Raw genomic sequence first — 27,631 nt, forward strand, 5'->3', positions numbered from 1 at the left:
TCTTTCCCTTCCTCTCTCCCTAAAATCACTGAATATATCCACAAGTGAGAATTGAAAAAAAGAGTATGGCCCTGGCTCATGTGGCTCAGTGAATTGAGTGCTGGCCTGCAGACCAAAAGGTTGCCAGTTCAATTTCTGGTCAGGGCATATGCCTGGTTATGGGCCAGGTCCCCAGTTGGGGGCATGAGAGAGGCAACTGTTCAATGTTTCTCTCACACGTTGATCTCTCTCTCTCCCTCTCTCCCTTCCTTCCTCTCTCTAAAAAATAAATAAATAAAATCTTAAAAAAAAAAAAAAAAAAAGAGTATGGAATCTGGGCCCAAACTGCCTTAGTTTGAGCCCTGCTCTGATGCTTACTAACTTTGTGCCCTTGGGAAACTTACCTAAACTCTTTGTGCCTTATTTACCTCACTGGTAAAATGAGAAGGGAGATAATAATAGTATCTACATCTCAGGGTTTTAATGAAGGTGAATAGTGTAATATTCATATAGTGCTTAGACGAGATTAAACTGAATGAAGTTTTAAAAAATTGTTTTTTCTTTTGATTCTAGAGAGAGGGAAAGGGAAGGAGAAAGAGAGGGAGAGAAATATTGATGTGAGATAGAAACATCAATCAGGTTGCCTCTTGTACACGCCCCAACTGGAGTTCCAACTCACAACCCAGTCATGTGCCCTGACTGGGAATCAAACCTGCGACCTTTTGGTTTGAAGGATGATGCACAACCAACTGAGACATGCCAGCCAGGGCTGAATTAAGTTATTTCTTTCTGTTGTTTAAAACAGCTTTATTGAGGCATAATTGCAAAAAAAACAAAAACAAAAAAACAGCCCAAAAACTGCACATATTTTAATTGTACAATTTAGGTTTAAAATTCTTTTGTTATTAATTTTAGAAAGAGAGAGAGAGGAACATTGATTTGTTGTTCCACTTATTTAGGCACTCATTGGTTGATTCTTGTATGTGCCCTGACCGGGGATCAAACCCACAACTTTGGTGTATTGGGATGATGATCTAAACAACTGAGCTACCCAGCCAGGACTATAATTTAAGTTTTGACATATGTATACACCCGTAAAACTGTCTGAATAATCAAGATAATGAACATATTCATCATTCCACAAAATTTTCTTGTACCTCTTTGTAATGCTTTCCTTTAGCCCTTCCTCATCCCCTAGGTTACCATTAATCTGCTTTGTTATAATAGACCGTTTGAATTTTTTAGAATTTTATGTAAATGGCAGAGTGTACGCTTTTTGTCTGGCTTCTTTCACTTAACAATTATTTTGAGGTTCATCTATGTTGTTCCATGTATCAATCATTCATTCTTTTTTATTGCTGAATATTATTGATTTCATTATCAATAGTAATCAGTCTGATTATCCATTCACCTGTTGATGGACATTTAGGTTATTTCCAACATTAGGCTGTTAGGAACATTCATGTACAAGTGTCTTTGTATAGACCTATGCTTTAATTTCTCTCGGGAAATGCCAAGGAGTAGAATGGCTGGATTATGTGATAGGTGTATGTGTCATTTTTTATAAAACTGCCAAACTGTTTTCCAAAGTGGCTGTAGCATTTTACATTTCCATTAGCGGTGTATGAGAGTTCTAATTCCTGTACACCAGCACCAACATGTAAGATGGTCAGTCTTTTTTTAATTAAAAAAAATTAATTAAGTGTATTGGGGTAACGTTGGGTAATAATACTATATAAATATCAGGTGTACCCCTGGCTGATGTGGCTTGGTGGATTGAACACCATCCTGTGGACCAGAGTGCTGCTGATTCTATTCCCTGACAGGACACATGCCTGAGTTGCAGGCCAGGTCCCTGGTTGGGGACGTTCAAGAGGGAGCCGATCAATGTTCCTCTCACACATCAATGTTTCTCTCCCTCTCTTTCTCCCTCCTTCTCCTTCTCTCTAAAAGTAAATAAAATATTTAAAAAATAAATATCTGGTGTACAACTTTATAATACAACATGTGTATACTGCGTTGTGTTCACCACCCGAAGTCTAGTCTCCTCTATTACAATGTATCTGACCCCCTTGACCCTCTTACTTCTCCCTCCAAGCCCCTTTCCCTCCGGCAACCACCATTCTGTTGTCTGTATTTATGAATTTGTTTGTATTGTCAGTTGTTGCTTTTTGTTTTATATGTCACATATGAGTGAAATCATACGATTGTTGTCCTTTTCCATCTGACTTATTTCACTTATTTCTGACACTCTCAAGATCCACCCATGTTGTCACAAAAGTCAATATTTCAAGTTGGTCAGTCTTTTAAAACCCAGAGTGGACTATATCAGATTTTAATCAAACACATAAGTTGGTTTGGATTTCTAATATTTGTCAGTTTCATAGTGGAAGGTGATATCTTACTGAAGTTCTGTCTGATTAGTCATGGCTTGAAGCATCCCTTTAAATACTTGTTAGTGCTTTAGCTTTCTTTTGTAAATTCTCTCCTTATTGTCTCTGCCTGTTTTCTCTTGGAATATTTTTCTTGTTGATTGACAAGATTTAAAAAATTATATTGGTTCTTTGTCACATTTAAACAATGCAAATATTTTCTCTCATTTTATCATCTGCCTATTAAATTTTCTTTGATGAGCTTCATTGAACAGAAATCCTATTTCTGGTGTAATCAAAGAGACATTTTTTCCCTTTATGGTTAGTGATTTTTGAAAGTTTGCGTATGTTCTTTTCCATCTTTGCACCACAAAGATGTTTTAAAATATTTTCTTTCATAACTTTATAGTTTTACTTTTCACATTTAGGTCATTTTATTTATTTATGATATGTTTTATTGATTCGAGAGAGAGAGAGAAATATAAATTGATTGTCTCCCATACATGCCTGACTGGGAATCAAACCCACAACCTAGGTATGTGCCCTGATGGGGAATTGAACCTGCAATCCTTTGTTGTATGGGTGACAATCCAACCAACAGAGCCACCTGGCCAGGGCACATTTAGGTCTTTTTAATCCCTCTGGAGTACATCCTTATTTTGGGTGTTAGGGATCCAATTTATTTTTCTCTTAGTGAGCCACATTTACCACACATCAAAATCTGTTACATATATGAAAGTTTCTATCTCTGAGCTCATATTCTGTTTCATTGGTGTATCTGTCTGTTCTTGCACTAACACTACACTGTTATTTAACTTTATTTATTATATTTTTAGAGAGAGGGGAAAGGAGGGATAAAGAGACGGAGAGAAGCATCGACATGCGATGTGCAAGAGATACATCAATCATGCAAGAGATACATCAATCGGGTGCCTCTCGCACACCCCCAACTGGGGACCTGGCGTTGCAACCCAGCCATGTGCCTTGACTGGGAATAGAACTAGCAACACTTTGGTTCACAAAACAGCACTCAATCCACTGAGCCACACCAGCCAGGGCTGCGATGTTATCACAGTTACAACTAATACTGCAAATTTCTGTTTTTCACAATGCTTTGTAGCAAGTTTAAATTTCTGGAAGGGCAAGACTCCTCTTGTTACTCTTCTTTTTCAATGTCAACTTATCACTTGTGGTCTTTTATTGCTACATACACATTTTGGGTTAACCTTATCAAGATCTTCTTAAATATATATTTTATATATTTATTTTTAGAGAGGGGAAAGAGGAAGAAAGAGCAACATCAATTGATGGCCTCTCCCATGTGCCCAACCGACCTGGGATGAACCTGCAATTCAGGCATGTGTGCTGACTAGGAATAGAACCAGCGACTTTTAGCTTTGCGGGACAACACCCAACCAACTGAGCCACACCAATCAGGGCTCAAGATCTTTTTAAAAATTGATAATATAACAAATTGGAAATTTATCTGGGGACAGCTGGTATCTTTGTAATGAACTATTTTTTATTCAGGCCATCTTCTATGTCGTTTATTAGAAAAAAACTATTTTCCACTGAGGTCTTATAAGTACTTGGTTAATTCCTAACTTATCTATAATTTTGTCACTGATGCAAATTGAGTGTTATTTTTAATTATATTTTGTTATTACTAGTGTAGTAAAATACTAGTGATTTTTTTTGTAGGTTGATATTGTGTACAGCTACCTTGCTGAACATCTTGCTGATTCTGTTCACTTTTCCAAGTAGATGATGGGATCATCTGTAAATCAGTTCTATGTTCTATGTTGTCCCTTTGCACTACTTATTTATTTTACTTCCTTGTTGTAATTATCATGACTTTAAGGACTTTGTCAAAGAAAAGGGGTAATAGTGAACATATTTGTACTTTTCCCCATGAAAAAAGAATTGAGTCTAATATATCTGCATGAAGTATAAATTATCCTTTCTGGGAGCATTTGAGATCTTGCTCCCTGGCATATGTCTTCAGTCTGACTGAAATAAACTCAAAAATTCAAAAAAGAATTTCCTTTCTAAATCTTTGTTTTCTTTTTTAAAAACATTTTTAGATTTTATTTTATTGTCGTTCAATTACAGTTGTTCCAATTTCCCTGCCTCGTTCTCCCTGCCCCATCGCCCCCAATTCGTCACTCCCTGCCCTGTTTTTCATGTCCATGGATCCTTTTTACATGTTCCTTGACTAGACCGTTCCCCTTCTTTCCCCCCTTATCCCCTCCCTCCTGGTCGCTGTCAGTTTGTTCCTTATTTCCATGTCTCTGGTTCTATTTTGCTTGTAATCTTTGTTTTCTAAAAGTTCTTATCATAAATAGGTGTTGAAACTAATCAAATGATTGAGGTAACCATATAGTTTTTTCTTTAGTTTATTAATGTGGTGAATTACATTGATGGGTTTTCTAATAGAGACACTTGTATCCCTGGGATAAACTGCCCTTGTTTGTGATGTGTTGTCTTTAAAAACACTTTTACATTTAGTTAAGCAATATCTTATTAAGAGTTTTTGTGTCTATATTTATAGATGAAATAGGTCTTTAATACTTTTCTCACATTATCTTTAACTGATTTCAGAGGCAAGATTACCCTATCCTCATAAAATGAGTTGATCACTTTGTCACTCCTTCTCCAGAACCGTAGCTCAAAAATGCACTCCCGGTGGAACCACAGGTGATCATCTGGCCTAGACTCCTATTTCCTAAGCAGGCAAAATATTTTCACTCCTATTTTATAGGTAAGACAATTGGGGCCCAAGAATATATTTCTAAATGAGGTGGAATTAACCCTGGCTAGATAGCTCAACTGGTTGGAGCATCATCCTGATACACCAGGGTTGTTGGTTTGATTCTCAGTCGGGGCACATATGGGAATCAACCAGTGAATGTAAGGTAAGTGGAACAAGTTGATATTTTTCTCTCTTTCTCACTCTCTCAAAAAAAAGAAAATCAATAAATAAAAATAAAAATAATAAGTGAAGTGGCATTAGAACTTGAAATATTTTGTCTGCCTTGGGGGCTATAACTTCTTGGCCTAACCAGTAAAATAATAATCAGTGATCAGTATAATAATGAGTTTTTGAGTAATAATGCATAATAATATTGCAAGTTTCCAAAGTTCATTTATCACTTTTTTCAGAACTCAGAATGTACTTCCCTATGGAAACAAACAAGTTGGTTGGGTTTCCATACCAGGCTGCTTACCTCATCATATCATCTGTCATCCTCATGCTATGGTGTGTGTCCCCTAATCTGACCCAATCCCCTAATCAGACTTGATCTTTCAAACTCTTCCTCTGTGACCTTTGGATTCGTCTATCATCATCCTTATATTCCCAGCTTGTTCTATGAATGTTCCTTTTCTAAACTTTGCTGAAACCTGGCTGTCTTGGAGAACACACCTCCCTGGCAGCCCTCTTAACAGAGGCTTATTTTTGGTCTTATTTCTTACACCTCAGGGTCTGGAGCTGCTTCTAGACCATTATTCTTTCTTCATCCTTCAAAATCTTCTGCTCCTTTGAAGTTCATGTCTGCAAGTGTATTACTCACTGCCTCTAACTGTTGCTTGGGTCTTTCAGCCTGCTCATTCACCTACATTCACTGATAACTGTAGCACCTGGCTCACCATCTTCCTTTTTACACATATGTCCCTATCATTGTTGTTGACTTCAAAATCTGTCAGGTACTCCATCTCATTGTAGCCTCTCAGTCCTCAGGCTCATCTCCAATGATTTTTCTCTTTAGCCCATCCCTAGGCCTTGTCAGCTCCAAAACCAATCTCCTTCAATTTATTGAACTTGAGCCTCCCACTTGTAATGATCCCCTCCTAGCCTTTCAGCTAATTTACTTATGTATTTTTACATGTATTCCTTTCACTTCTAAACCATTGACGCTATCAGTTTTTTACCAGCCACCAATCCCTTTTTTGTATTTACTCTCCTTTTTACCCAATATATCAATGATCTAACACATGAAACACTCTCATGCAAATACCTTAAAATCCCTTCTCTCTGTTAACAATGAACCTCGGTTAATTCCAATCATCAATCTACCTGCTCCTTGCACCCATTTTTTTTTTTTTTTATTGTCACACTAGGGTTCAGAGGAAGATTCTACTGGCATCTAATCAGTAAAAGTTAAGTATACTAAATATCCTATAATGCACAGGACTGTCACTGATATCAAAGAATTATCTGGCCCCAAATGTCAATAGTGTGAGGTTAAGTGATCCTGCTTTAAATTAATACAAGTTTTAAAGGGGCAACTGACACAGGATCTTAAAACTCACTGCTTCCTCTGACTATAACATGGTTCTTTCATGGCTGGCTCATTATTTGCACTTCCTAGGAAGGTCTCCCTGACATCACTGGAGTGGATCTAAGTTCATCATAGTAACCTGCTTTATTGCCTTCAAAACATGTACCATTTTGTTTATGTCTTTATGGTCTGCTTCCTTTCTCTAGAATCTAAATTACATGAGCACAGTGTCTTGTTTACAGCTGTATGCTCAGTGTCAAACATGGTGCCTGGTACATTATATAGGGTATCAGAAAATACTGCTTGAACAAGTGGATGAAAATATGGTTAGTTTCAATATTCATTTATTCATCAAATATTTATTGGTGATAAAACCTAGACACATCTCTGCCCTCTTGGAACTTAGTACAGTGGGAGACTGACATTGGATAAATAAACACACAAAGTAAATAGTTTCAAACTATGATAAGAGCTTTGAAAGTAAAGTACAAGTAGCGGTGAGAGCATTCAGTAGATGATCTGACTCAGTCTGGGGTGGGGTAGACTGTACAGGCTTCCTAGGAGAAGCGATATATGAGCAAATGGTTGAAGAGTTAGTTGGTTAGCTGGGTAGAGGAAGATAGGTGGGGGTAAGTGGAGAAGAACATCTAGGCATAGAGAACAGAGTGTGCAAAGGCACTTTGGTAGGAAGTCTGTTTCAAGAACAGAGAGATGTCAGAGTGGCTGAAGCAGAGTCTGGTAAGGCATGGTATGGTATTTGCCAAATCTAGTGGAGCAATAGGAGCAAAAGAGTGCCATCGGAAGATATTAAGGATTTTCAACAGGAAGTGACAAGATCTAAGTTTGTTTATTTATTTTTTCTTTTTAATATGCTTTATTATTTATGCTATTACAGTTGTCCCAATTTCTTTTCCCTTTGTTCCCCTCCACCCAGTGATACCCCTCCTTCCAGTTGTTCCCCCCCTTAGTCCATGCCCATTGGTTGTGCATATAGTTCTCAACATCTTTCTATCTACTGCACTCCCTTCTATTAAGCTCCTTAATTCCTGTACCATCTCCCTCCCTTTCCCCCCTTCCCTCTCCCCACTGACCTCCCCCCAAAATGTTCCCCGTACCTATAATTCTTTTCCCACTCTCGTTGCCTACTTAGTCTGCCTTTGTTTCAATTCCCTACCTTCTGTTGTTGTTGTGATACAGTTTTCATCTTAATGTTCATAGTTTTGATCCTCCTTCTCCTAAAGAAGTCTCTTTAACATTTCATATGACAGTGGTTTGGATCTGATGAACTCCTTCAGTTTTACTTTGTCCTGGAAGTACTTTCTCTGCCCTTCTATTCTGAATTACAGCTTCACTGGATAGAGTAATCGTGGTTTTAGGTCTTTGCTTTTCATTACTTTGAATATTTCTTTCCAGTCCTTTCTTGCCTGCAGAGTTTCTTTTGAGAAATCAGCTGATAGTCTTATTGGGGCCCCTTTGTACATAATTCTCTTCTTCTTTCTTGCTGCTTTTAAGATTCTCTCTTTAGCCTTAATTTTTGACATTTGATTATAATGTGTCTTGATGTGGTTCTCCTTGGGTCCAGTTTTTTTGGAACTCTCTGTGCTTCCTGGACCTGGAAGTCTATTTCCTTCCCCAAGTTAGGGAAGTTCTGCTTCATCATTTTTTCACATAATTTTTCAATTTCTAGTTCTTCTTCTTCACCTTCTGGCAGCCCTATGATTCTAATGTTGGCCCGCTTATAGCTGTTCGATAAGTTTCTGAGCCTCTTCTCATATTCCTCACTTTTTGTTTCCTTTTTCTGCACTGGTTGACTGTTCCTTCCCTATGTTCTGATTTGTTAATTTGATCCCTGGTTTTCTTGCCCTCACCACTAGTTTCATATGTGTTTTTGTTCCTTTCAGCAGGATTAGCCTTCATTTCTTTCCCATCTTAAGATCTGCTGTTAGGTCTGTAAGCATTTTTATAACCAAAGTTCTGAATTGAGCGTCAGAAAGATTTCCTATCTGCTGAGCCGTGAGATTAGATATTTGCTGTCTGGTCAGCTGCGTCACCAGGATCTCTATCATGATCTGTGCCACCCTGACCGTTTTGTGTTTACCTTTGCTTCCTGGGCAGGGCTGTCACACCTTCTACGCTATAGGGGGCAAGCCCCATGCACTCGTCACAATCAGGTGACCCGTTTCACCACGCTGTGGCGTTTTCTACGGGGGTGGCGGTCCAAGATGGATTCCTGCCATTCGCTCTCTGCTGAGAGACCGGGATCCTCCTCCTCTGTCCCCACCACGTCTGGGCCTCACAGTTCAAGGCAATGGAGGTCTGCCTTCCCCCGCTTTGGAATCGCAAGCTGATAGGTCTGGTCTGCATCTGGGGGTGCTCCCCAGGTGCTTCTTGCCTCCCCCTAAATACGGGTGTCTGTGCTTACCGCTGTCCTGCCACTGTCGCCACAGCTGCCACCACCAGCACAGCTTAAACTCTCCTCCCCAACTTTGCCCCTCCTACCTGTCCGGACAAGCACCACTTCTTTATAACTTCATACGTTGGACTTCCATTTATTTTCTGGAACTTCTGGTTATTTCTGGTTTTGCGGTAGTTGTATTCCTTTTTAGTTGTGAAGGGAGACAGAGCGTGTCAGTCTAGGCCTCCATCTTGGCTGGAAGTCTGCTGTGTTTGTTTGCTTCCCTGTCCCAGGGAGAGCTGTCCTCCTACTATTTTGTAAGGGGTGGAGCCTTAGGTATTCTTCAGTAAGGGGCAACCCCTTTCACCACGTTGTGGCGCTGTATGCAGGGGAGGGGTCCGAGAAGGAACAATGCCGCTTGCCCAGGACTTACCCCTTTTCCAGGCACTTCTCCCACTTCTTCACTGGACTGGCGCCCCTCTAGCTGCTGCTCTGACCGTCTTTCCCAGAGTGGGTGGATCTGTGGACATTCTAGGACCAAGGGGCCCTTTAAATAAGCGGACTCTGCTGAGAGATCAGCAGTTTCTGCCTCTGCCCCAACCCCCACTGGTTTGCACGGTCAGAAGCAATGAGGCTTGATTTTCCCTGGTGCTGGGACAAGGAGCTTCATGGTCTGGTGAGGAGCTGGGAATGCTCCCCAGGTGTCCCTCCTGACTTTTTAAAGCATGTAACGGTGCTTTCCGCCAGCCTGCTGCTGTTGCCGCTGCTGCCACCACCACACCGAGTCTTCTCTGCCCTGGCTCCACCCCTCCTACCTGTCAAGATGAGTATTTCTTCTTTATATCTTTGTTTGCTGGACTTGCATGCACTTTGATTTTCTGGAACTTCTGGTTGTTTTTAGTTTTGAGATAGTTGTATTCATTCTTAGTTGTGGAGGGAGACACAGCATGTCTGTCTATGCCTCCATCTTGGCCGGAAGTCTGTTTGTTTATTTTTAAAAGAAAAGTCACTTCCAGCCCTAGCTGGCATGGCTCAGTGGACTGAGTGCCAGCCTGAGAACTGAAAGGTTGCCAGTTCAATTCCTGGTCCAGGCACATGCCTGGAAGTGCACCAGGTCCCCAGTTGGCGGCATGAGAGAGGCAACTGATTGGTGCATCTCTCGCACATCAATATTTCTCTCCCTCTCTTTCTCCCTCCCTTCCCTTTCTCTAAAATAAATAAATAAAATCTTTAAAAAAGAAAAGAAAAATCACTTCCAGAGACTAGATTTTAGACAGACAAGAAGGGAAGCAGGGGATTGGTCTGGAGGCAGCTGCAGTGTCCACGCAAGAGGTGATGGTGGCCTGGCCTGAGGTAGTAGCAGTGAGTTCAGGGAGAAGTTAAATGTACTCAAGTAATGAGAAACATGAAATTTCAGAATTGGAAATCACCTTTAAAAACCACCATTAACCAAAAAGTAGGAAAAAACGAATAAAATAAGTTAAAGTCTGCATTTTATAGAAAAAAGTTAATTAGCTTAGTATGAGGGACCCTTTAATATGTTTATTGGATTCAGGAAGGAAAGACCTACAGAGAAATGCTTGAGAGGGAGGAACAAAAATGGGAAGTGCAAGAGAGCTGGGGGTGGGGGGAGGAGAGAGAAACATCAAAGAAGAGACGGTAGGAAACGTGTGCGAGTCTGAGAGGTGTGACAAGGTGAGAGGGGAGGAAGACTGGAGGAAGCCGGGCAGGAAGGTGAAAAGAAAGACTAACTGGTGACGCTGGATTCTAAGGGGGCTGGAGACAGGCGGGGAACCAAGGTAGACTAAAGTAGGAAGTGGAAAGGCAGGAAGGGGAGATGGTAAATGATGAGGGAGGAATGAGTGAAGGAGGGGATGCTGGGAGTGTGCACACAAATAGAAACAGGCATGTTGCAAGCTAAGAATGAGAGAAATGTGTGTGGTTGGGGCGGCGGAGAGGTGAGAAGAGGGAAAGGTGAACGATAAGTTTGGAAAGGCTGCAAGGGAGGTAGGGACGGAGGGGGGTGTGGTCAAGGCTGTAATGAGGGCCTTATCCTGCTCCCCATCCTCTTCTGGCTTCTAGTCTCAGTCGTTTCCTCTTTCTGTTACAAGGACCCTTGACGCGGGAGGGGATAGTGACCACCGGGATGTGGGGTGCTAAGCGGTCAGGCATTAAGTCATGTCAGGGATTTGAATGGAGTGGGGCAAGAAGATAGGAGGTCTTGTCTGAAAGCTGGGTGTCTGTTGGAGGGCAGGGTAGGAGAACGAGGGACACGGGACCAGGAGGGTGCGCTGGGGCAGTGGCCCCAGGCAGCGACTCCAACTCGGCTGCCTAAGTGAGAGTTGTGAGGAATTGGAGCCAGGGCCCCTGAAGGTGAGGGCAGCGAGGATAGGAGACAGAAGAAAAAGGAGTAGAGAAGAAGGGGGTGGGGCGGGGGAGCAAGGCGGGACAAAGAGCACTTAGCATAGAAGTAAAGAGTTCCCGCGGGGGCTGCGGGGGAGAAGGGCGGAGCGAAGGTTGGCCAGGGGCGTACCCCGCGCTCTGGCTCCCAGCGTCCCTGGTCCACCTGTTGGGAAGAAGGGAAGGGGTATCCTGGTGGCCGGGCGAAGTCCAGTCCAGAGGGGCTGACTTCCGAGAAGACTCCTCCTTCTCCCCACCTTCGGTCAAAGAAGGGCAGGTGAAGGGGCGTGACCCTGGTGCTCAGGTTTCTTCCTCTACACCTGGGAGAGGAGGGGTGGGGGCCAGGACTTCCGGCCCAGGTGAGTGTCCCTTCGGTGACGTCAGGTCACCCTTGGCCGCCCCTCCGGTTCCGCTCCCTCTAGCACTCCCAGTGCCCGCAGGGGCGCGCCACCAACGCCCTACATATACTCAGGTGCGCCGCACCTGTCCGCCCGCATCTGCCCGCTCACCGCTGCTTGAACCTTTACCTCGGGCCAACTGCCCAGGGCACTTTGGGGACTTACAGCACCCAGGGCCGGTCCTACGGCTCCTCCACCTTTTGTTTGGGCAGCGTCGCCAAGAGTGGGGAGCGAACGGCCTGGCCTTCGGGGATCGCCTTTGCAGGCCACCAGCCTTCCCGGCATAGCCTGTTCCCTCTGCTGTGAGATCCTCGACCTGCCGGAGGGGCGACTTGTGTTTACTTCGGGTCATAAGAAATTTGCAGTCGCTCGACAGAAAACTTTTTCCCCCCTCTTTGGGCGACTTACAACTCCACCCTAAATTGTATTGTGGGGTTGCCCCTCAATTTTTGTTTGTTTTACTGCAGAGGCGCCAGCCGGGCGCCCCCAGTCTCTTCGGAGGGCGGAATGGCCAATTCGGGCTTGCAGCTGCTGGGCTTTTCCATGGCCCTGCTGGGCTGGGTGGGCCTGCTGGCCTGCACCGCCATTCCGCAGTGGCAGATGAGTTCGTACGCGGGCGACAACATCATCACGGCCCAGGTCATGTACAAGGGGCTGTGGATGGACTGCGTCACCCAGAGCACGGGAGTGATGAACTGCAAAATGTACGACTCGGTGCTCGCCCTGCCAGGTGAGGCCGCGAGACCGACGGGGCGGACGAGCCCAGGGCCCAGGTCACGGGGTGGGTTGCAGGGCAGAGTGGGGGTCCCGCGGACCGACGTACTGGGGAGCCCGGGAGCAGGCAGGGAGAGGAGCGGGCGGAAGCAGTCGGGACAGGGCAGAGGGGATGCCCGGAGCAGGCCGGGGTTCGGCGGCTACACGTGAGCCCTCACCCGGTCGGCTGCACCCTCCTCCACCCCCAGCTCCCCAGGGGTTAGCTGGGGCCTGGGCCTGGGTCTCTTCTTCCCGGCAGCGCTGGGCTGGCAGTGGCCTCCCCCACCCCCGCTTTTTGCTCTCGGACAAAGGGTGACTTGGGTGGGAGGCCGCGGGGGCCGGCGGAGGCGGCCCGCGCTCTTGTCAGTTGTGGGCAGACGCCTGCGGCCTCTAATCTTATCCGCCGATTAGACGAAGCCACAGACCTCGTGGCCTCCAGAGGGGTCAGAACTGGGACTCCGGCCGTCGTGTGCGGCCTGTTTGGAGTCTCCTACCGCCGCCTCCGCTGTCCCTTTCACCCTTCCCCCTACCCGGAGCAGTTTCATCGAAACCCGGGCGCCCCGGGCGGGTCCGAGAGCGAAAGATAGGGCGGGGCAGAGCTGGAAGGCCGAGGAGTCGGGATCCACCCCCAACCGGCCCGGGACGTGGACACCGAGGCTATCGCAGGCCGGCTGCGGGCAGCTCGAAGGCTGGAAGGCTGGAGCCGTCCGAAGGCTGCCTGCACTTCCAGCAATGAAAGTCCTTCCCCCTTCCTCGCAGCGGCCATCCAGGCCACTCGAGCCCTAATGGTGGTATCCCTAGTGCTGGGCCTCCTAGCCATGTTCGTAGCCACAATGGGCATGAAGTGTACACGCTGCGGGGGAGACGACAAAGTGAAGAAGGCTCGTATAGCCATGACCGGAGGCATCATTTTCATCGTGGCAGGTGAGTCACAGGTCCAAGGTGGCTTTGAGGGCTCCGAGGAGTGAGGGTGGGAAAGGTGCTGGTTTGGGGGGCTCACAGTATGAATCCTCTTGCCTCTCCAGGTCTTGCTGCTTTGACAGCTTGCTCCTGGTATGGCCACATGATTATCACAGATTTTTATAACCCTTTGGTCCCCACGAATGTTAAGTAAGTATGGGAATCCTGCCTCCTGAGGGAATAGGTCTGGGGTTGGGAGAGGCAGGCCAGGGTTTCTGACCCCAATCCCCCTCTCTCCACAGATACGAGTTTGGTCCTGCCATCTTCATTGGCTGGGCAGGGTCTGCTTTGACCCTCTTGGGAGGTGCACTACTCTCTTGCTCCTGTCCTGGGAGTGAGAGCAAAGCTGGATACCGTGCACCTCATTCCTACTCAAAGCCCAACTCCGCCAAGGAGTACGTGTGAGCTGGGACCCCTTGCCCTAGCCTGGCAGCGTATGGGTGTGCCTCAACACTTAGGATCTGGGGCAGAGCGCTGAGTCTGTGGACAGGATGTGCAGCAGATGCCCTAGGTCACTCCAGTGCTGCACACCATGTAGTTTCCTAGGGGCTGGGTTGGAGACCAAAAGAGGGGGTGGGTATGCTTTTTGTACAGTAATAAAGTATGTTTTTGGAAAGTAGGCCTCTTTCTTCCTACTTGCAGGGAGCCTAAAACCTCAAGTATACCTATTTCAGCTAAGAAAACAAATGGTGTGCCAGGTCATCCCTGTTTCACCATTCCATTGTCATTCAGGCCCACTCAGGGGCTTGGTTTCCCATCCTCCAGCCCCACTCCCAGCTCTTGCTTAAATAGCTACCACAGTTTGTTTTTTAATTGAAAACAACTTTATTAGGCTTCAGGGACAGATTTCCTGGTCTTTCACCTGCTCTGTTCCCACCCACTGGATGCTGCTCTCTGGCTCATGAGTCACAGGGAAGGGCCTCCACAGACATAGGAAACAAAGATGGGACAGGGACAGTGACAGGGTGAAGGTCAACTTGAACAGTACAAGGATGGTTGTGGGCCCAAGATCTCCCCCCGCCCCGCCCCAATTAGTCTAGTCAAATCTCATGGCCAGTTAAATATCTAGGTCGTCATCTGGGTCCTCTTGGTCCAGGTCATCATAAGCATCTGGCTCATAGAAGATGTGGCTGGTAGCCTGGCCTTGACCACGACACAGTAGAGCCTGCTGTCTTGAGAGATAAGAGAATTGGTGCTGGTAAGGATAGGTAACAGGGGTCCTATCTGAATACCTTATACTTGGGGACTATGACTCTCTTTGTCCTCCATGTTTTCTTGGTCCAAGTCTCCTTCTCTGACCTCCTGGTTTAGTTAGTACTGAGGTACCGTTTGGTAGTGGAATACTTTTACACTGCTCTCCTAATACTACCTCTTAAGTTCTTATTCCTAGTAGCCTGAGGGCAAGGATCCTGCCAGTCTTGTTTCATCCACCCACACACTGGGTACAGAAAAAGAGGCATCTACTAAGCCTGTATAAACCTGCCTTTGCCCTCCTTATCTTGTTTCCTGTCCTAGCACCGTTGCCTGGAGATAGGGCCATTTCCTGAGGGTCTTGTCTCAATCAGCCTTGACCCAGATTGCTCTATGGACAACTGTGGAGCTGGGACCCAAGGCTGTAATGGGGAGAAAAAGAGACAAAGGCTCTTTGCCATTGTTGTTATGGGTGGGTAGAGAACCACTCCCCAGACTTGACTATGGAGATGGACTTCAACCCCTATAAAGTCTGATAGGTTAATCAATAACCTGTTGTTGCCCCACCTCTCAGGCCCAGGTACTGGGCTCAACTCAGGGACCCAGGCACATAGGTCCCAACCTTACTTTTCAGAGCTGAACTGGAAGGGCAGAATCAGGCTATCTTTGGCTTCCTTCTCTTTCTCGGACAGGTGAAGGTTGAAGGTCAAGTGAGTAGTGGGATCCACCTGTAGATACAAAGGATGCTGCCACTCTGCCCCTTCCCGCTAATGTCTGACTCCACCCCCAACCTCTGCAGTTTTTATTCTCGCCAGACCCCAATCTCCATTCTCTTGTTCTGGCCCTGGCACTTTTATAGATACCGAGGGTGTAGGAGGATCTGGGAGGGGCTGGAACTTTAGGGGAGACACCCTTTGGAGGTCCAGGCTGAAGTCAGGCAGGATGGAGAACCATTGAGTCTGGTGAAAGAAAGGAGAGAAGGAGAGTAGTAGTTTTTTTTTCCCATTTTGCTGAAGAAACCAGAGAGATCTATAGCTCTCTAATACCTCTGGCCCCAATCAGGTAGGTAAATGGCTGCTTTCAGCTCTTGCTCTCCACTTCTCACCCCTCCTTCAAACCTCTCCATATGGATTTATTCTTTATCCCCCTAGTAACCACTCCCAGTCTTTTCTCCTTTTCCATTTCCTAGAGGGCAGTATCTTTCACTGGTTAAGCTGACAGGATCTGAATTTCCCAGACTGCAAAAGGGGATAATAAAACTCTCACAGGTTAGCTAGAAGATTAAATGAGGGAAATAATGAAATGATGACATCAGCTGTTAGTGCTCTTCCCCTCTGTGTGACTCCAACCTCTAGTCCTCCCATGCTTCTAACCTCATGTGTTGGGCGCTGTTGCGGCCTCCTATAGAGAATATGAGCTGAGGCCTGGCCCCCTGTACCGCTCAGGGTCACCTCAACCTGAGCAAGGGTGCTCAGTGTTGCCACGGGGCCTGGGCCATGAAGCTCTTCATGTAGCAGGCCCAGCACACGCATGTGTTCGCCTGAGTAGCTGTTACCTAGAGAGGAGCAAGAAACATAGGTCATGAAGGGCAGTACGCAGCATTCGGGGTGGATGCCTGGGATCAAATAGTGAAGAGGAAGAGAGGAAAGAAGGCAGGCCCACATTCCATCATGGCTCTGCCACATTCCTGACTGACTTTGCCCAGTTTCATGGCCCTGCTCTGAGTCTCTTCTGGCTCTCACCTTTCATGCACTTTCTTATTCCAAAATCTGAGTAAAGCACCACTCTTACTACAGTCCACAGGAGCAACTGATGGCCTTCAGGATGAATTAACACTTTCACCATCTGCTCCCTGCTTTATCTCTTACATACTGAATAACTTGCAGTTTTTGGAACTCGCCTTTGATTCCCTCCCTTTTGTGAGGGGGAGCATTTGGACACTGCACTAAACACTAATATAACATTTCAATCCTTATGAAGGTCAGCATTTATAGGTTGAACTATATGAAATTGCTCATATCTGATATTTGACCATATATGAACTACAAACATGGCAATTCCACACTTTCACAGAGGAAACTGAGGCACTGAGAGATCAAGTACCTTAATACAAAGCTAGGAATCTGGCTCCAAAGCCCATGCTAGTTAGTCCCAGAGTGTACAGGGTGGGGCAAGGTAGGTTTACATGGAAAACAATACAATAAATAAATAATACAAGAATAAACATTTTGTTTCCTGTACTCACAACTGTAAACTACTTTTTGCCCCACTCTACTTCAAGGCTAGTCCTCGTGTCACAGGCCTGGTCACATTTGCGGGGCTGATCCCTTGGTTCCTTCTTTAAGGTAGTCTATGCATGTTCCTTTATCGTCATGGCTTTTATTATCCTTGATAAAACTGAGCTCCTGGAAGACAAGGATCTGACTACAGTTAGTCTTTATTTCCCCATTACCTAAAAATGTATCTGACACATTGTATAAATTTAATGTTTGTTGAATAAGTGAATAAAATAGATGACTAAAAAGGAATTTGGAGCCCTGGCCAGGTGGCTCAGGTGTGGTCCTGTATACCAAAAAGGTTGTGGGTTTGATTCCATGTTCAGGGTGCATGCCTGGGTTGCGGGTTTAATCCCCCATCAGGGCATGTGTGGGAGGCAGCCGATGGATATTTCTCTCTCACTCTCTCAAATTAGTAAATATATCCTCAGAGGAGGATTAAAAAAATTTAAAACTTGGAAATGAAAAAGTGAAGGCTGGGTAGCATTACAGAGAAGTCAAGAACTAGCATAAAGGTTAAAGAGATGGAAGAAGGTCCACTTGGAGATCCCTGCTATGTTTTCCCTTAAGGTTGAAAGGAGCACTTTCCTTGGCAGGGGGAGATGTATAAGGGGAAGTAATGAAGGAAGAGTCTCACCAGGGCGGGAGTCCTGATGGCTCAGAGCATGCAGGGTCTGGCAGAGTGTGGTGCAGGGAAGGTGAAGCAGCAGCCAGCTAAGTGAATCAAGAGCAATGGTGACAGGACCAGGACCTGTCCGTCTGCACATGGCTCTCAAGACTCCCAGGGGCCCCCCAGGAACAGCCTCCGCAGTCTTTGACCAGTTGAGAGGGTCGCTGAAGAGGTCATGGTAAACTAGCCTGCAAAGGGAAAATAGAAGACAACATAATACTGTCACTTCCCCCTAATCCTGAAATTCATCCTCTGATCTTTGTGGCTCTGTTTTCTCAATTTTTACTAATATCTTAAATACCAGTGAAAAGCAAAACAAAGAAGTAGACTATAGTCACTGAATATAGACTTCGGCATCAGACAGCCCTGAGCTCCAAGCTTGAGCCCAAGTACACCTAATTGATAAATTTCTTAATCTAAGGCTCAGTTTCTTCATTTATAAAACAGGGATACAAACCTCCTGACATTCAGCACAGCGCTTGAGACATACTAAATACTTGATAAATGTTAGCTATCATCACCGTCAAATATATATATAGTCTGAGTGGTGCCTAAAGTGTATCATTCTCTGAATGGAAAAAGAGAAAGGGAAGAACATGAGAAAGGGTTCCAGCCTGCAGAACAGCTTAGCAAAGGTCAAGAATTGTTATGTGGTACTAACTACAGATAAAACAGCAATTCAGGAAAGGGAAACTAGCATGGGCTAAAAATTCTGGGAAAGCTTCATGGTGGCAGAACTTGTTTCCACAGACTTCCTTTGTATCTCCTGCTTCCTTTGCCAATGTCATCTTAACATACAGCATCAACTTTCTCACAATCGCTGGTATAAAATCAGGGTTCAACAGACAGATATAAACTGTTATAACCCATGGAGCAACCCTGATCAGGAAGTAATTTTTCTTAACCAGGCAACATAGGTAGACTCATGGACCTCCTGATCTGGATGCTCTACCCCATATCTGTAAATCCTGGAAATCTACCTGCTAAAGTCCTCTTACATCTGTCCTAGACTCCCCATCCCTACTGCCACGCCCTCAAGCCAGGCCTGTCACCTCCTACTATTATTCTCTAAGATTTGTTGAAACAGGAAGCATATCTGCCTCATTCACGGCTGTATCTCCAGTGCCTAGCCCTGGTTCACAACTGCTCAGTACATATCTAAGTGAACCTGGATTACTGCAGTAGCCTCTCACCTGGTTTTCCCATCTCCAGGCTCCTATCAGCCCTTCTCAAAACTGTGGTTACTGAATCTTTGTAACAGGAAATTTTCAAAATGATCCCCCACTGTCTTTACAATATCATCTGAACTCCTTTTCAGACTCTGTTAAACCTTTCACTATCAGGTTTTCTTATTTTTATTTTTTCTGTCTGACTTCAGGTACCTCTTTCACCTTCCATAAACAGGTATGCCTTCCCATACCTCCCTAATTCTGCATATGCTGTTCCCTCTGCCTGTAGGACAAGCCCCCCAGTAGCTTGCAGTTAAGTGTTGATGCAAGTTTGGAATCCCTATCTGGATTAAGCATCAACAGATTCTGAGCAACTCAACAAGGCAGAACATGTTTTCTTCTCCAGTACAGCTTCTAGTGCTAAACTAGACTGTTGGCCTTTACCCTCCGTTTCTCTCTCACTCTATAATCTCTGCTTTGGATTCTCCAGATACTCACCACTCCTTCTCATTCCTCTTACTAATTCTTGCCTCCTGAAAGACCCATATCCATTCATTCAATGAATAAGTAGCTGCTACAACATACCAAGTCATTCGTTTGTTGCTGTAAGGGAAATTCCTTAGCAACAGAAGTCGCACCTCCAATTAACTCTTCCAATTTGTACTTACTGGCTGTTGATGCTGGAGTCAAAACCTTGACGAAACTCTTCCTCGCTCACTTCACAGCCCAGGATGTGGACTTGATCTCCACTGAGGGACACATGAGGCAGAATGTCAGAGTGGGGCCCAGGCTTCCGTACCGCGGACGACGGGAAGGCGCTGCGGGATACTCACCACAGCGCAGATTTCTTGATTAACGCCTTCAAGAGGCTGCGGCCCTCCCACTCCACAGAGTCTGGGAAAAGTGAGGGACGAAGAAACAGCGTGAGAACAGAGGTTTCTGCTTTCACGAACCCGTCGCAACCGCGCCCGTAGCTTCTGACCCACAGTCCTTCCTTTTCACTTCCGCTCTTTAAGCCCGGCTCCGAAGCCCCCGGGCCTGTAACCCTCACCCCGAAGCAGCACCAAGCCGCCAAGAGCTAATAGTGACTCCAGCATCTCCCACTGGCGTCCCGTCTTTTCTCCGACGCCCTTTGATAGCGTCATGGCCTGCTGCCCCGCGCCTCCGGGGAAGGGGCGGGGCACCCGTGATTCCTCCCACCACTGATATCTGGCATAGTTTGAAATAGGAGGTGATCATGTTCAATATTCCCAGGGCGGCTCAGGCGGAGGAGCCACTCCCGTTCCCTGGCTCATATACGTACGGACAACGCCCTTATCCACATTTTTACAGTGACTAGAACGGGAAGAGCGGTTGGGGCCGTTATGAATGGGAGACGGCCGCACAAGGCCTCCCTCAGACCGCCCTAATTCGGGGTCAACTGACATCACTCCGCCCCATTCACCCTGTTAGAGGTGGGACCTGCAATCGCTCCAGTTCCCGCCCCACAGCCACCTTCCGCGCATGCGCGGTACTGCACCGTGTTCGGGGAACACTCTACTTTTCTCATCCCCACCCCCATAGATGGACTCCGGAACACTACTCCGGGAGAAGCGAATACACGTCACCACCGGAAGTAGTATCAGAGGGGAAGAGGAGGGGGGAAAAAGGAGGAGGGAGCCCTTTGGGTGATAAAATGGCGCGTGTCAGAGTGGGAAATCCAGCTGCAGAAACTGCAGCCCCACTTCCCAGCGGCTAAGGCATCCCCAACCTCGGGGAGGGGGAGGCCGCCCTGGTTCAGCCATCCGCGCTTTTCGGCTCCCCCTCCCCTTCCTTCCCAGCTCCCTCGCTGAGCCAGGCAGTTCGCCGCCGCCGCGGCCCTTCGCGCGCCGCGGCCCCCGCCCGCCCCTTTTCTGCGGGCAGCCCCCTAGCGCGCCTGCGCAGCGGGCCACCCTCCGCTTCCTCCTTCCCCTCCCCCTTCTTTCTCCCTCGCCCCCTCCCCCATTACCCCCTCCCCCAACTCCATCCCCTTCCCTCCAGGTCTCGGAGGACCCCGTCCTACCCCGATCTATCTCGGCCCGCAATCTCCTCGAAGCCGTCGGTGCCACTCCCTGCCCATGTGGGCCCCTGCGGGCTGCCCACGCCTGTCCCCCAGCTCCTGGTTCCGCTGGGCTTTCCCCTCGCCGGGGGTGGCTTTCTGAGCCGCCCGCTCCGTGTCCCTCTCTCTGCAGCCTCTCCTGCCATTCGGGGCCCCCGTTCCCCCTCCCGGCGGCGGGGGGCTGCCCCCGGGGGGCTGGCGGAGCTGGGCCGCGGGGGCCCCGGGGCCGGCGGTGCCGGGGTCATCGGGATGATGCGGACGCAGTGTCTGCTGGGGCTGCGCACGTTCGTGGCCTTCGCCGCCAAGCTGTGGAGCTTCTTCATTTACCTTTTGCGGAGGCAGATCCGCACGGTGAGCCTGGGTGGGCGCTGGTCGTGGTGGGGACCTCTGTTAGCGGTGCTCACGGGTTTTCGGAAAGTGTCGGGCCCCTGTTTGGTCCTGGCGGCGGCTTCTCTCCTTAGACAATTAGGGCACCTTTAGCAGGGCATGGGGTGGGATGGGGAGGAGGGAGACCCTTGTAGTAGAACCGACATCGGAGGACTTAGGGACAGGATTTGGCAGCTCTTGGGGGCTAGGGTGGTGGGTGGGGCGCTCTTAAGAAAGCTGGAGTTGCTAAAGATACTGAGAGGCAGGGAACACCTGTTTGCTGGCAGCAGATCTGTTGATGTGGGCTTGTGAAAGACCCTCCTGTTATTAGGGAACTCCGTGTGTTATAACAAGGGAGAGACAGGCTTATGTGTCAAAAGAGTGGAAGTGGGTGGGAGGGCATATGTGACAAACAAAAATGGGAACTTGGAAAAAGCCTTGGGTGTGAAGGAGAAACCTCTGAGGTTTGCATTAAGGGAACTCCTCCAAAAAGGCCCAGAAAACTTACTTCATAGTGTGAGTGCCTGGATTTGAGATCCTGGGACCAAGATGCTTTTTTATGTTAGGCTTCTTGAATTGTGGACAGGAGCACATTAAAGATTGGGTATTCCTGTCAGAAGACCGTGTTTGTCAGTTGCAGACTAAATCCCAGGGCAAGACACCCTTGTTTCTCCTGGAGACCCTTAGCATTGTGAGGAAGACTGTGGGCAGTGGAAACTGTTTGCATGTATACAAATATCTCTGGGTTCCCTCCCCTGTAGCTTTTCTCCAAAGTCAAAGCTCCTTAGGCTAACATCATTTAATGAATGGGTTCTTGTGTTGCCTTCATCACTGGGGAAAATCAGCTGAAGGAGTCTGGGGAGAATTAAGTGAGCTGGGGTGCAGAGGCTCTCTGGTCTGTACTCTTTGTCATACCTCAGTAAAACTTGAAAGAATAAAACCAGGTAGGGGCTGCGTAGGTCAAGGAATTTCCAGAAAACCCTGGGTGGTACTGGTGGTGGACTTACTGATTTGGGGGAATTGGCATTTAGTGTCTCTTTTACTATTCTCTTCCTTCCACTTCCTGAGTTAGCATTATTCTGGGTAATCATGGTTGTAGGCAGGGCTATTTCCCTGAGACAAGAGTTAGGAGCCAAGAAGAATTTGGGGTCAAAGATGCTGAAATGTGTGTGGAGCTAGTGCCTGGCATCTTCTTTACACGTTAGCTGCCATCCTTTTTTGCCTGGCCTTGCTCTGAGCATCCCACCTTCTTCCTCTAACATGTCAGTTTTTATTCTGGGTGCAGGGAGCAGTGCTTCAGGCCACCCAGAGGCTAGTTGCTCTACCTTGAGTGGCACTGACCCCACTGCCTTCTGTCTTGTCTTCCCTTCCAGTCTGGTCTCTTCCCCCACCCCCTTTCTGGCAGATGCCTGGAGCAGTCCCTACATGCCCAGCATGTGCAACCCGAGACAGCAGGGCAGGACACCCGAGCTATTGCGGCCCTCATCGCGGCCCAGGGAGAAAAGAAGGGCAGATGCCTTGGGATGAGGGGTGAGGGCCCTTTGGTTTGCAAGGGAAAGCCTAGTTCTGGTGAGGCTCAGGGCCTGTGTATGCACTGAAGAGCATTTGTCTGTGTTTGCCTTAGAAGAAAAGAGCAGAGGAGGGAATTGCCAGGCTTTGCATGGGGCAGAACTAAGTGTTAGAAATAGGAGTCCCTGGAGAAGGCTCGGAGAAGCTGGAAGGCTGAGGTGGTGATGTCCTTGTCCCATCTTCACCTCTCACACCCTTACAGCACTCTGGCCTTCTCTACACCCTATCAGTCAGCCTGGTGGGTGGGGCTTTCCAGTGTCCTCTGCCTTGCCCTGGGTACCAGGAAAAGGAGGCTGTTCAAAGGGCTGAGGTTCTTTGCAACTTGTGACTTGGCTCATAGAGACAGAAATGGACAGGTGGCTGGTTAAAATAGGCCTGGTGGCCCCTAGCCAGAGGAACTTAGCTGACCTGACAACCCCTGGATTCCCTCATCCTCTATTCCGCCCAGGGACCCAAGGACCTCCCTCGCCTCCTACTCCGTGTCCGCTAAGGAATCTAAGGCTGATGGGAGTTGTCGCAAAGAATCCTAGGGGTGGAGGTGGGGAGAACTGTGCATTTCTTTGTTCAGTGTAGCAAGATAATATCTTGGTTAAGAGAGTAGGTTCTTGATTCAGACTGCAGGGTACAATCCTGGCTCCACCACTTTATCAATTCTAATATTAACTGACAAACCCTGCTACAGTGTTCTAGGAATACAGCCATGATGGAGACAAAATCCATGCTCTCCTGGAGTTTTCATTCTAATTGGGGCAAACAAATAATTCCCAGCTGTGTGGCCTTAGGCAAGGTATTTAACCTCTCCAAGCATCAGTTTCTTTATTCTTAAAACAGAGATGTTATTATTATTACTATTATTATTAAGATTGTCTTGAGAAATAGATGAAATAATCCTAAATCACTTACATGGAGCCCAACGTATGGTAAATGTTCAGCATGTGCTACCTGTTGTTACTGGGGAAGATGTCCTTGTCAAGGGTTCTAATCCTCTCTTTTGTTCTCAGGTGATTCAGTACCAAACTGTTCGATATGATATCCTTCCCTTATCTCCTGTGTCCCGGAATCGGCTAGGTGAGTGTGCTGCCTTCGGAGATCCTTTAAGGTGAGGTAGGAAGGGTTTAAGGTCTGGTCTGGAGGTTGGTTGGTGTTACTCCTTTCTGTTGTGGTTCAGGCCAGGTGAAGAGGAAGATCCTGGTGCTGGATCTGGATGAGACACTTATTCACTCTCATCATGATGGGGTCCTGAGGCCCACAGTACGACCTGGAACACCTCCTGACTTCATCCTCAAGGTGTGTGGGGGCGGGAAGTGGTGAAATTGTTATGTCTGTTATTCTACCTGGACCTTTTCTAATCCCAAAATGTGTTGTCCCCATCCCTATCCCCTGGCACCAGATTCAGCCTGAAGAAGGGAAGCAGGCTGTGGGAAGTTGGGGGGTGTCCTTCAGGTGCTGTGGTGCTCAGGACTTCCCCCAGCCCTTCCTTGTTCCTCTACAGGTGGTAATAGACAAACATCCTGTCCGGTTTTTTGTACATAAGAGGCCCCATGTGGATTTCTTCTTAGAAGTGGTGAGTTTGCAGAAGCCAAAGGGAGGTCTGTGATGAAGGAATGGTTTTAGGGTTCTGGGGATTTAGAGGATTTGGAGGAAGTAAGGGGTGAGGAGAAATGGGTAAAGTCAATTTTGGAGAAGGGAGGTTGTGGGATGGTTGGAGAATGAATTTCAGTAGTTTGGGTTCATTTGTTTTGCTGGTATAACTATTCTTTCACAGGCTTCCTGTTCTTTTTGTTCTTGCGTCTCTGAATCTTAAGGTTGTATGGTGCCTGAGACTCTTGAGTTTGGGGGCACTCAGAATTTTGCGTCCTCAGAGACATGCGATATTGCTGAACATCCTGAAGGACAAGGCTAGAGTTCTATACATCTAAAGGAGCCCTGACTGGTGGCTCAGTAGGGTTGGGTATTACCCCACAAAGCGAAAGGTCACCGGTTTGATTTCCCATCAGGGCACATGCCTGGGTTTCAGGTGTGTCTTTCACATATTGATGTTTCTCTCCCTCTTTCTCTCTCCCTTCTCCTCTATCTAAAAAATAAATAAATAAAGTCTTTAAAAAAATAAAATAAATGAATGATCAACTCTTCTGACACCTCCTTCTCCCGCTCTCTACTTCAGGTGAGCCAGTGGTATGAGCTGGTAGTGTTCACAGCAAGCATGGAGATTTATGGCTCTGCTGTGGCAGATAAACTGGATAATAGCAGAAGCATTCTCAAGAGGAGATACTACAGACAGGTAAAAGACTAGAATCCAGGTCTAAGAGTGAAGCTCTGGAAGCAGGCTACCGGGGAGCGATTTGAGTTTGAAGCAATTGTCCTGGAATGGGACCTCCTGGGGACATGAGGAAGACATACTGCTTGATCCCCTTTGATGGAGTTTGGCTGCCCAGTGTTTTTAGGTTTGGGAGAGGGAGCAATCACAGAGGGTGAGGTCTCCTTTTGATACCCAGCTCACTGTGCCTTCCAGCACTGCACTTTGGAATTGGGCAGCTACATCAAGGACCTCTCTGTGGTCCACAGTGACCTCTCCAGCATTGTGATCCTGGATAACTCCCCAGGGGCTTACAGGAGCCATCCAGGTATGGGGGAATGTGGTGAGTCTGGTAGGACAAGGAAGTGGGTCTGAGGAAGTATTTTGAATGCATGGAGCTGGGATGCCTTGCTTTACCATAGGTCAGGATGGTGGTGTTTCTCTTTTAAATGAGATGTTTTCCCCTCCCCCATATATCCATTTCATAAATCAGATTTCTCATAGCAGATTTGCTTCAGGTGAAACCCAGTGGTAATGTTTGACTAGAAGCCTAGTCAAACTAGTATGAGAAATGGTGATTGAAATTTAATTTTATTTTGGAATAAAAGTCAGGGAGGTTTTTACTTAGATTTCAATATGAGTGGGTGGGTGGTGGTGAGATATATACAGAAGTGGGAAAAAGTAGCTTTATAGTTCATATGGAAAAAGACATGCAGGCTATGATTATTATAATAGCTTTTTTAACTCAAAAGAATGCCACTCACAGTTATAAACATATTTTTGTCCACCCCTGTATTTTAAAGTAATGATTCCTATTCCCAAATAAAAGAAGAAACACCATGCCTCTTGAATCCTTTGTTTCTTCTCATGTGCATTTTTCACTCAATCTAGACAATGCCATCCCCATCAAGTCCTGGTTCAGTGACCCCAGCGACACCGCCCTTCTTAACCTGCTTCCAATGCTGGATGCCCTCAGGTAAGGGAAGCTAGACACTTAGATTTCTGAGGAAAGGAGGAGGTGGGGAAATCCCAAGAGGGAATAAAACTTTGTCTTGTTTTACTTACTTATCTCTCTTCCCTTAAGCATTTAGCGTTTGAACCCAGGTGTTATACTAAAGCACTTTTAACCATTGGGATTGGGCAAACTCAACCCATCTCGTCATGTCAAAATGGTGACAGCCCCAGTCTCCAGTGAGGCTGCCTCACACTAGTGTGGGGATACCAACTCTAAGGACTCTACCAATGCAAGTTATTGTCATCCCAGGTTCACCGCTGATGTTCGCTCTGTGCTGAGCCGAAACCTTCACCAACATAGGCTCTGGTGACAGCTGCTCCCCCTCCACCTGAGTTGGGGTGGGGGGGAAAGGGAGGGTAAGCCCTCAGGATGCCTGTCTGATGCCCTGGCCAATGGTGAGGACTGCCTGGGCAGGGTCTGCCCCTCCCTCCCCTCTGCCCTGGGAGCCCTGCACTCCATATGGAGTCTGGATGGACACATGGGCCAGACTATGAAGCAGCCTCTCTCTAACTTCGTGTTCGCACTTCCTGGAAACCCCAGACTGGGACAAAAGCGGAGGACTAGGAGAGCCGAAACTGTCTGTGGTGGAGAGAGGACTGGCCAGAGTGAGAGACAGACATTGGATAATCCGAGAGGCTCAGAGAGAAGCCAAGTCAGCTTTGTTGTGATTTGATTTTTTAAAAAACTCTTGTACAAAACTGATCTAATTCTTCACTCCAAGGGCTGGGTTGTGGGTGGGAAGCTGGGATTTGGGCCACTGGATTTCCCCCAAACTTGTACTTCCTTACTTTTCTCTTTACTTTACTTTCCTAGATTTCCTCAGACCTGTAACCAGCTCACTCTGTTTTTTTGTTTTTTGTTTTTTTCCTCTTTTAAACCATGCATTATAACTTTGAAACCAAAGCTGCCCCAGGTCCTTCTCTGGGGTTCTGGGAGATTAAGGGCAGAAGGGAGAGACTGCTGTTGGTCCTAGAGGTAGGGGGGATAGGCAGTGCTGGCTTGGTGAGGATGGAATAGTGAACATCCACACCACATGCTCTGGCGGGAAGCGTCTTAGTGACAGGATGGGCGTCCTGGCTGGGAGCAAAAGGACAACTGTATGTTCTGAGGGAACTTGAGGTCGAGAGCAGTAACACACAGGTACTTCAAAGGAGGAGAAACCTAGATGCCAGAAAAGGCATATAGTTGGAGAGAGGCCCGGCAGGGGGAATGGCTAGACCAGCTAAACTGGCTTTGCCCCCAGGCGGCGTCTGTCCTCAACCCTACTCTCCCGGGCTGCCAGTCTCCCACTCCCGCACCGGCAGCTGCGGGCTCCACCTCCCAGTGCCCCCCCCCCTCCCAGAAGCCGGCTCTACTTCTTCGTCACGTGATGCTCCGCCCTTCTTTTACATCACATGATTTCATTGCTACAAGTGCTGAAAGTGTCCCTCCGCATTGACGTAGTCCCCACCTTTCGGACCTACGC

The 27,631-nt window shown here is 47.1% G+C and overlaps 3 protein-coding genes across 3 annotated transcripts; 2 read left to right on the plus strand and 1 right to left on the minus strand.

Annotated features, from left to right (window-relative positions):
- Window positions 1-11,732: 11,732 nt before the first annotated feature.
- CLDN7 (claudin 7) lies at window positions 11,733-14,153 on the plus strand. Its single transcript, XM_090292302.1, has 5 exons — window positions 11,733-11,785; window positions 12,292-12,554; window positions 13,337-13,501; window positions 13,603-13,687; window positions 13,780-14,153. Exons 2-5 carry the CDS (start codon window positions 12,332-12,334, stop codon window positions 13,940-13,942), a joined length of 636 nt encoding a protein of 211 aa, XP_090148428.1. The 5' UTR covers window positions 11,733-11,785; window positions 12,292-12,331; the 3' UTR covers window positions 13,943-14,153.
- Window positions 14,154-14,345: 192 nt separating this feature from the next.
- On the minus strand, window positions 14,346-20,037 carry ELP5 (elongator acetyltransferase complex subunit 5). The gene is made up of 8 exons (XM_090292638.1): window positions 19,895-20,037; window positions 19,677-19,737; window positions 19,512-19,592; window positions 17,642-17,862; window positions 16,102-16,283; window positions 15,592-15,687; window positions 15,356-15,456; window positions 14,346-14,709 (listed from the first exon to the last, which is right to left on the minus strand). The coding sequence occupies exons 1-8, from the start codon at window positions 19,986-19,988 to the stop codon at window positions 14,595-14,597; spliced, it is 951 nt and encodes a 316-aa protein (XP_090148764.1). The 5' UTR covers window positions 19,989-20,037; the 3' UTR covers window positions 14,346-14,594.
- Window positions 20,038-20,812: 775 nt separating this feature from the next.
- On the plus strand, window positions 20,813-27,069 carry CTDNEP1 (CTD nuclear envelope phosphatase 1). Its single transcript, XM_090292635.1, has 8 exons — window positions 20,813-21,271; window positions 23,857-23,923; window positions 24,024-24,142; window positions 24,348-24,419; window positions 25,020-25,136; window positions 25,368-25,479; window positions 26,043-26,127; window positions 26,416-27,069. Exons 1-8 carry the CDS (start codon window positions 21,170-21,172, stop codon window positions 26,474-26,476), a joined length of 735 nt encoding a protein of 244 aa, XP_090148761.1. The 5' UTR covers window positions 20,813-21,169; the 3' UTR covers window positions 26,477-27,069.
- The last annotated feature ends 562 nt before the right edge of the window (window positions 27,070-27,631 follow it).

Source organism: Furipterus horrens, unplaced genomic scaffold, assembly GCF_987537825.1.
Source record: "Furipterus horrens unplaced genomic scaffold, mFurHor1.1.pri manual_scaffold_11, whole genome shotgun sequence".
Classification (NCBI taxonomy): domain Eukaryota; kingdom Metazoa; phylum Chordata; class Mammalia; order Chiroptera; family Furipteridae; genus Furipterus; species Furipterus horrens.